General features: G+C 58.8%; 1 protein-coding gene across 1 annotated transcript; it reads right to left on the reverse strand.

Annotated features, from left to right (window-relative positions):
• Window positions 1-584: 584 nt before the first annotated feature.
• MEN1 (menin 1) lies at window positions 585-5,806 on the reverse strand (the record flags this gene model as incomplete). The annotated part of the gene is made up of 9 exons (XM_080692153.1): window positions 585-1,067; window positions 1,231-1,395; window positions 2,320-2,455; window positions 2,744-2,880; window positions 3,419-3,506; window positions 3,585-3,625; window positions 3,928-4,056; window positions 4,260-4,468; window positions 5,362-5,806. The coding sequence occupies 9 exons, from the start codon at window positions 5,804-5,806 to the stop codon at window positions 585-587; spliced, it is 1,833 nt and encodes a 610-aa protein (XP_080548279.1).
• Between the last annotated feature and the right edge of the window lie 3,829 nt (window positions 5,807-9,635).

A 9,635-nucleotide genomic window follows, 5' to 3' on the forward strand; every position in this document is an offset into this window, starting at 1 on the left:
CACAGGCTGGGGGCGGAGCTCCGCCCGGGCCTCTGGGGATTGGGCAGGGAGGAAGCTAAGATTTCCAAACTGGCGGCGGGATTTAAATTCTTTGGGCTAGGGGGCTTGGGTTCCCGAGGGGTGGCGTTCTCAAGTGTGGACACGTCCTCTAGGGCGCGAGTGGAGCCCTCCGTTCGGGGCTGGCGGCAGGCTGAGCTCCCTGGCTCGAAGGGACACTCAGCCCGCAATAACGGGGAGCCCCGGGACCCCGGCTGGCCTAAGGTTCGCGCTTGCCTTCTGAGGTGGGGCCCGAATTTCCAGGGTCTGGACCTTTGGAGATTAGCGACCCGGGCCTAGGGTGTGGCTCCAGCGCGGCCGGCCGGTGGGATTCTGGACGGTGGGGCGTCTGTCCTAAAGACGAGCCAGGACCCTGGGCTCTGAGCTGGGCGAATCGCAGGTTCTGGGACTGGGGTCCCGGCCTGCAAACCCGGGCCTGAGGGCGGCGGGGCGGGCCCGGGCGGGGCGGGCCCGGGCGGGGCGGGCCCGGGCGGAGCTCGGGCGAGGGCGGGTCCGGGTCTGGATGGGGCGCTCCGGGTCCCCGCAGTTCAGAGGCCCTTGCGCTGCCGCTTGAGGAACGAGAGCGTGTAGTCGCTGGGTGTGGACACCTTCTGCTTCTTCATCTGCACTTGCGACTGCGCCGTGAGCTGCAGCTTGATGGCGCTCGAGTTGATCTTGGTGGCCACCAGCAGCTCCTTCATGCCCTTCATCTTCTCGCTCTGGAAAGTGAGCACCGGGCCCTCCGGGGGCGGAGACGCGGCGGGCGCTGGCGTAGGGGCCGCGCTGCCGCCCTCGGGGCCCCGGGCGAGGCCTGGGACTGTCCCTGGGGGCTTCCGGGGAGGTCCTGACCCCGCACCCTGGCCAGAGCCGGGGCCCTTGTCCAGCGCAGGCTTCTTGGGCGGCGGCGGCTCCTCGGGCTTGGACTCCCGCCGCGGGCCCCGCCGCCGGCCTTCCCGCGCCTCCTCGCCCCACAGCTCCTCGGCCTCGGCCGCCTCGGCGTCACGGCTCACGATGTGCACCTTCTGCCGCACCTGGGGGGGCGGGAGGGCGAGCCAGGGAAAGGTTAGGGCCATGGGCTGCAACTCCAGGCCCAACCGCGGCCACCCCTCATCCGCACCCAAGGCAGGCGAGCAGATGAGATTCCGGCCGCAAGGTCTGAGTCCCCGTGCTGCTGCCGCCTGCAGCCACCCTCACCTGCCCCTCGAAGCGGCCCAGGGACTGCACGAGGAAGGTGGCCCAGCCCACGTGCAGCACCGGCGTGGGGCTGCCCTCCTCCCACTTGCAGATGCCGTCGTAGAATCGCAGCAGGTGGGCAAAGCATTCAGGGTCCTGGAGGGCAGAGCCCTGGCTCTGGGCGCCCTGGGCAAGGGGGCAGGAGGGCACAGGTTAGGGTGCAGGCCAGGACACCACCTGGACAGAGCCCTGGCTGCAGAGGGGAATGCGGGCCAGGAGCGTGCTTAGAAACCTCTTCCTGAGCCAGGCGTGGTGGCGCATGCCTGGGAGGCTGAGACAGGAGCACTGCAGGTTCGAGGACAGCCTCAGCAAGTAGTGAGGCTCTCATCGACCTAGGGAGACCCTGTTTCCAAATCAGAAATAAAGTCGGGCTGAGGGTGTAGCTGGAAGGTAGAATGCCTCTGAGTTCAGTCCCCAGAATCACACACACACACACACACACACACACACACACACACACACACGAGTCCTTGCTAAAATAGTCAGTGGTAGCCGGGCGTGGTGGCGGACGCTTGTAATCCCCGTGCTTGGGAGGCTGAGACAGGAGGATCGCACAGGTTCGAAGCCAGCCTCAGCTACTTAGTGAGGCTCTCAGCAACTTAGCAAGACCCTGTTTCTAAATAAAATATAAAAAAATGTCTGGGAGTATAGCCTGGAGGTAGAAAGCCTCTGGGTTCCACCCCTAGTACCACCAAAAAAATAAAATAAAGTAAAATAAAATAGTCAGTGCTTAGGCAGGACAGAGGAAGGGGACCACCCTTCACCTCCATCCTACCGTAAGCCAGAACCCTGGCTACAAAACCAGGGCTTCCACCTAGGCGTACTAGACAGCGTAGAAACTTCTCAAACACCCTCGGTCCCCTCCTCCCCACGCCAGGGACCTCAGCTACAACCACAAAGAACGCAGCCCTGCCACGCGCAGTCCCATCTCGTCCACGCAGTCCCACGTCCTGCGCGGCCCTGACACGCGCAGGGTGGGTACTGGCAGGACGCGCAGGGTGGGTACTGGCAGGACGCGCAGGGTGGGTACTGGCAGGCTCCGCCCCTCACCTGGGTGGGCTCCGCTGGCCGCTCCTCGCCTGCCTCCAGCAAGCTGGCCGCCTCCTTCAGCAGGTTGGGGATGACGTCATTGGCCACTTCAAAGAACTCCTTGTAAATCTCCTCGTCCTCCCGGCAGTAGTTGTAGCTGTAAGAGCAGCCAGGGTGGGTGCCCCGGGGAGTGACTGGCCGTGCTCCCCCACGATGGTGTCTGCATCAGCCCAGGGCAACAGGAGGGGGCCAGGGGGCAGGGAGGAAGTCGGCCCCTGGAGGACTCGTTAGAAACGCCCAGGAGGGGACTGGGAAAGGCCTCAGCTGCCTAGGGCCTGGGTGGAAAGGGACACGGCTCGGGACCAGGCCTCACTCCTGGGTGAGAATGGTGGGAAGGCGGGTGGAGGGGGAGGAAGGACGGGCTGGGGCCCCGCTGGGTCCTCACTCCTGGATGACAGTGGCCGTGTCGGCCCAGGCCTGCAGGGCCTCTCGCACGCTGCGGTTGCGGCAGTGATAGCCAGCCAGGTACATGTAGGGGTAGATGTGCTCATCACGGTAGTAGGCCTTGGCGGAGGCAATGCCCTGGGGGAGGGAGAGGGGCCTCAGGGGGCAGAATGCCCATCGGTGCCACCTGAGAGTCCTACTCACCCAGGTGCTACCTCTACCCCCGCCAGGCCTGGGGCTGGCTGCAGGGGCGGGATCCCCACAGGAGGTGGCCTGGGGAGGGGCGGGGAAGGGCCGGCCCCAAAGCAGGGTAGGTCATTCCCATACACTCTTCTATACAGACGTCAAAGACTTCCAAGCCTGACGCCCTCCACCGGCTGCCCTGCCAAGTTAACGCCCCTGCCCAGTGCTCCCACCACACTGAACTCTTAACTGCCAGGAAAGACAGTGAGGGGCAACAGAAAATGCAGGAGCAGGGGACAAACGCCAGTCAATCCTAGGCTGGGGACCCAGGACAGCCCTGCCCACCCTGGTGCACAGCTGGTCCAAAGCAGGACTGGGTTGCGATACCCAACAACGGGCCAAGTTCTTCCTTCCGTGCACTCCCTGTCCCCAGAAAGCAGGAGAGCCCAGTCACTCCTGGGGCCTCCCTTCCACCCTCCTGAGGTGCCCCTACCTTGTGGTAGAGGGTGAGTGGGTCGGGCCGGCCAGGGGTGGGCTCCAGCTCCTCCAGGTCTGCCAGGTTCCCTAGTGCCATGGGGTACCTGGGAAGAATGACAAGTGCAGGCTCTAGCCCGGCCCTCTGGACCCCACGGCCCAGCCTGGCCACTTCCCCCACTGACCTTTCCAGATGTCCCAGGTCATAGAGCAGCCAGAGCAGTTTCTGTGGGCCAGAGGAGAGTCATAAGTCCTGGGAGGGAGCTGCCGGGCAGGCAGAGGTGGGGTCCAGAGCAAAGGGACCTCCCATCAGATAGTAAGGGGCAGAATTCAGGAAACAGCCCTTTCATGGAGTCAAAGTCCTTTCATGTCTGACTCCACTCTCTAAGGGCGCCGGAAAAGGCCAGGAATCATTCACCCGTTTTGTGAGAGGGAATTCGAAACTCAGGAAGGGAAAGTTCCCCGACCCGATGCATTAGCTTTGCTGACCAGTCGCCGGCCCAGGCCTGCCCCTGGGCACCCCCTCACCTGCTGCAGCTGCAGCAGCTCCAGGGAGTCGGTGTGCAGGTCGATGGAGGGGTTGATGGCGCACACCATGAACGCCACCTCCATCTTGCGGTCACAGCGCATGTATGATCCTTTCAGGTACAGCCAGCTCTTGGAAGGGAACAAGACCAGATACCTATGACGGGCCACCCCGAGCCTGCTTCTGGGAATGACAGCCGGAAAAGGGCTCATCTGCCTTCCCCTCCTGTGACATGTGGGCAGTGATGGGAAGAGGGGAGTGTGTCCCAGAAAGCAGAGTCCCCTGGGTGGCTTGGGCTATCGGGGTATGAAGGTAACAAGTGGGGGTACAGTACCCGCTCAGCCACACCCGCGTTGACTGTCTGGCCCCTGCGGTCCTCATTGCCTTTGCCATGCCAGGTGACTTCAGCCGTCTGCTCCCCATTGGGCCCAAACACAACCCAGGCGTGATCCTCAGACAGGGCCAGGTGGACATCCCGGAGACCCAGAGCCTGGCAGGCCCCCACCACGGCGAAGGCCACACCTGAGCTGTCCAGTTTCGTGCCTGCGGAAGGGCGCAGTAATGAAAGAGGGTCCTCTGGGCTTTGGCTTGGAGGGAGAGGGCCAGGTCCCGAGGGTGCTCCCCCCACTACTGCTGCCTTCTAAGGTTCACGGCATCTTCCGCTCTCTTCACACCCCCTTCCCCCACAAGAGGCCTTTCTAAACTTCACACAGATCCACCCGGCCTCTGACCTCGTCCCTTCCCTTTCTCTGCAAATGTTGTATGTTTTTATTAATTCAAGGATTTCCCAGTTTTATCGCAACTAGATTTAAAATGGACAGCAAAAAACAAGGCACCTGGCCAACAAACACTCTTTTCACGCACCCGCCAAAAGATACTAATTTATCTCTGCACTCCTCCTGCTAGGCTCAGAAGCGGCCTCAGACTCTGGCTCGGCATGGCACCAGGACGCGGTTGCATCAACCAGGCTTGGAACACAGATACTCTTTGCAAGCCCTGAGCCCTGAGCTGCTGGAGCCCAAGTCCGTGGTCTCTCCCCTTTTAAAACATTTTCAGGGGCATTATTTCATGTAATTGTCTCAAACGGAGCTCGCCCTTTTGTCTCCTCACCCCTGCCCCAGTCTGCTGCCACCTCTCCTGGGCTGAAGGACTGCTGTGGCTGCCCAATGCCACAACGGGTGCTGAGGGGCAGTGGGTGGGTTATTAGGTTTGGAGCCAAGTGATGGGGTTCCAGTCCCGGCCCTACCGTTCTGTGACTTTGACACATCCCCTCCCCTCCTGGGGCTTCAGGTTCCCCAACAGCAGAGGGAAAATGAACACCTGCCCCACCTCACGGGGTCTACAGGTCTCAAAAGGGCTCTGTAAACCACACAGTGTTGAGGAGGGGTGGGCCAAGCTTCGCTGGCTTTCCCCCCTGACCACAGTCAGGCTCCAACCTGTGATGAAGCTGAAGAGAGATTGGATATGGGCTCGGTCCTTGAAGTACGAGCGGCTGAGGCTGTTCCAGATGACATCCGAGACCTTCTTCACCAGCTCGCGGCTGGAGACGCCCCCCTCTCGAGGGTAGAGGGACAGGTCGACCGCGCCGCGGATCTGGGCGGTGAAGCGGGCATACAGGGCGGCGATGATGGACAGGTCGGCCACCGGGAAGTAGGTGAGGCCGCCGGGCGGGTCGGGTGCGGGGCTGGGCTGGAAGGTGAGCTCCGGCACGTTGGTGGGGATGACACGGTTGACAGCCAGGAAATGCTCCACGAAGCCCAGTACCAAGGAGAGGAGCACCAGGTCCGGCTCCTCTCGGCCCAGCTCCGCGGCGAAGAGGCGCACCACATCGTCGATGGAACGCAGAGGGAACAGCGTCTTCTGAGCAGCCTTCAGCCCCATGGCGGCGGGCGGCGGCCTGCGGGCGAGTCGAGAGAGGGAGGGTCGGGCTCGGCCGGGGAGCCCCCAGCCAGGCTGGGCTAGGTTCCACCCCACACACAACACCCCGCCTTCCCCGCCCCCTGCGCCCTCCGCTGACCAGCTGCCCCTCGGTCGGCGAGACCCCTAAGGCTAGGCTGTGGGGCCCCCTTGTTCCCTGCAACCCTGGGACCCTCGGCCCCAACAGGGATGCACCCCAAGGGCCTTCTGAGAGCCCCCAAAGGCCGCCCCGCCCCGTGACTATAACTCTGCTTCCGACCCCCTAGACTCCGACCAGAAGGCGCCCACCGGCCAAGCCCCACAAATGCAAAAGAGCGTCCTGGCCTCGGTCCCCCGCGCCCACCTCCGCGCTTACATCCCACACAAGGCACCGCGGCGCCCGCCGCCTGGAGCCTGCTGGGAAATGGAGTCCCGCCCCTCGAGCCGAGTGGCCTGCCGGGAAGTGGAGTCCGGTCCCGCGCCCCGCCCTTTCCGGTCTTGAAATGGAGGCGCGCGGGCCAGACCGCGGTGGCTTACGGGAAAGGTAGTCTTGGTGGTCCGGACGTCCGAGAGACCGGAAGGAGAGGCGGGAGCACCACCTTCCCGAGGTCCTCGGGGATTGGTTATCCAATTGGGCAATGGCAGGGACTGGACGCAGGGTGCATTCTGGGAGATGTAGTGCAGGAAGTGACCTGGCGCACTCTGCTAGTGGCTGCTCCGCTGAAGGGTGTTGTTCCCAGCACCACACATACACAAAAAAGAACCACCATAGTTTTTTGTAATTAGGTGGAAGTTATGAGTGAAGTATAGCTCTGTGCGTCTTAAAATGGATCTTCGGGGCATAGTGCTTTTGGCTTTTTGTGTATACGTATGTGGTAGTAGGGACTAAATACAAGGACATTCCACCTCCAGGCTACATTCCCAGCCCTATTTATTTATTTGTTTGTTTGTTTGTTTATTGTGGTGCTGGGGGTGGAACCCAGAGGCTTTCTACTTCTGGGCTACACTCCCAGACCCATTTTCTATTTTATTTGGAAACAAGTTCTCACTGAGTTGCTGAAAGCCTCACTCAGTAGCTGAGGCTGGCTTTCAAACCTGTGCGATCCTCCTGTCTCAGCTCCCCAAGCACTGGGATTACAAGCGTGCGCCACCACGCCCGGCTCTTTATTCTTTATTTTAAAACAGGGTCTCAGCCGGGCGTGGTGGCGCACGCTTGTAATCCCCGCGCTTGGGAGGCTCAGACAGGAGGATCGCGTAGGTTAGAAGCCAGCCTCAGCTACTTAGTGAGACCCTGTTTCCAAATAAAATATAAAATGGATCTGGGAGTATAGCCCGGAGACCCCCAGTACCACACACACACACACAAAAAAAAAAAACAGGGTCTCACTGAGTTTCAAAGGGCCTAAGTAGCTGAGGCTGGCCAAGAACCATGATCCTCTGGTCTCAGCCTCCCAAATGCTGGGATTACAACGTGCGCCACCACGCCACGGCCTTTTTATATACTTTTATTGGTGCATTATATTCTCACATCATAATGTAAACCATGTTGATAGTGGCATCCATGCACGTAGCATGTGGTGGGATTCCCCCTGGCTCCCTCGACATCTCCCCCCTCCCCATACAGGGTACTGAGACTGGCACTGGCATTTTTACACATAATGCCAATGTGATTTTTATTTTTTTATTTATTTTTTAGGGTTTTTTTTTTGTGTGTGTGTGTGTGTGGGTCTGGGGATGGAACCCAGAGGCATTCAACCTCCGAGCTACACCCCCTGCTCTATTTTTTATTCTTTATTTTGAAACTGGGTCTCACTGAGTTGCAAAGGGCCTCACTAAGTAGCTGTGGCTGTCCTTGAACAGAGATCCTCCGGTTTCAGCCTCCTGAATGCTGTGATTACAAGCATGAGCCACCATGCCTGGCTACTTTAATTTTTTTGTGTGGGTCTGGGGATGTAACCCAGGGACATTCAACCTCTGAGCTACACCCCCTGCCCTAATTTTTATTCTTTAATTTGAAACAGAGTCTCACTGAGTTGCAGAGGACCTCACTAAGTAGCTGAGGCTGGCTGCAAACCTGTAATCCTCTTGTCTCAGCCTCCCAAATACTGGGATTACAAGCATGTATCAGCATGCCTGGTTCAAGACATTGCTTTGAAATAAAAATAAAGAGGATTCTGGGCATGGTGGCGCACACTTGTAATTCAAGTATTTGGGAGGCTGAGACAGGAGAATCACAGGTTTACAGACAGCCTCAGCTACTTAGTGAGGTCCTCCACAACTTAGTGAGACCCTGTTTCCAAATAAATAAACAAATAAATCAGGCTGAGGGTATAGCTCAGAGGTAGAATGCCCCTGGGTTCTATCCCTAGTACCACAGAAAAAGAGAGAAAGAGACAGACAGACAGACAGACCCGGCGTGGTGGCGCACGCTTGTAATCCCAGTGCTTGGGAGGCTGAGACATGAGGATGACGGTTCACAGACAGCCTCAGCTACTTAGTGAGGCCCTCTGCAACTCAGTGAGACCCTGTTTCAAAATAAAGAATAAAAATTGGTCTGGAGGTATAGCTTGGAGGTAGAATGCCCCTGGGTTAAAGCCCCAACACCACACACACACACACACACACACACACACACACACACACACACACACACGTACCCATGGTGGCTCTTGCCTGGAGTCCCAGTACTTGGGAGGCTGAGACAGGAGGATCACAGGCTTGAGGCCAGCTTCAGCAATCTAGTGAGAACCTGTTTCAAAACAGCCCAGAGCAAGCGGGGCGTGGTGGCACAGCTTGTAATCCCCACGCTTGGGAGGCTGAGACAGGAGGATCGGGAGGCTGAGACAGGAGGATCGCACAGGTTCGAAGCCAGCCTCAGCTGGCTTAAGAGACCCTGTTTCCAAATAAAATATAAAATAGGTCTGGGAGTGTAGCCCGAGGTAGAAGGCCCCTGGTTTCCATCCCCAATACCACCAAAAAAAAAAAAAAAAAAAAAACTAAACAAAAACAGGCCAGAGCAGGCCTTCCCCCCTCCCTTCCAACTCAGGGCCTCCGCCAGGTGGCAGTGAAGGCCAGACGTCCCGAGTGTTTCAACCCCATTCTTGCCCTCCACACTGCCACCTGTGGCTTCTGTGCTCTTGGGCACTGGGCTGCTGGGCAGAGAGGTTGGAGGAGGCAGAGGGTCTACTTCCTGGGCTGCTCCCTGCTCAGCCAAGGTCATGGACCGCCGCATCTTCCTGCCTGCTGTCCTGGGGCGCCAATAGTGCCCACGACGGGGAGGACTCTGGGGCACCGCAGCTCCTTGCTGGGCGCCCCAGACACCTGTCAGTAAACTCTCCTGTCTCAATGTCACCCGATTCCTAAAAAATGCAGGGAAGGCAACCCAGTGTGTGTGTGTGTGTGTGCGTGTGTAAGGATGGAAGCCAAGGGAGCTCTACCACTCAGCTACATCCACAGACCTTTATTTATTTTTTTATTATTCTGAAACAGAGTCTCACTAAGTAGCCAGGGCCTCTACTTGTGATCCTCCAACTTCAGCCTCCCAAGTACTGGGATTACAGTTGTGTGCCACTGTGCCCAGCTGCAACCTGGTCTTTAACTCAGACCCTCCCTGCCTCCCCCATTCCCTCTTCTAGCTTCCATTTTCTTTTTCTTTCTTTTTTTTTGGTAGTACTGAGGGTGGAACCCAGAGGCTTTCTACCTCCGGTCTATACTCCCAGACCTTTTTTTTTTAATATATTTTATTTGGAAACAGGGTCTCACTAAGTTGCTGAGAGCCTCACTCAGTAGCTGAGGCTGGCTTCGAACCCGTGCG

The sequence above is a fragment of the Muscardinus avellanarius genome (genome assembly GCF_963383645.1).
Source record: "Muscardinus avellanarius genome assembly, chromosome: 1".
Taxonomy (NCBI): domain Eukaryota; kingdom Metazoa; phylum Chordata; class Mammalia; order Rodentia; family Gliridae; genus Muscardinus; species Muscardinus avellanarius.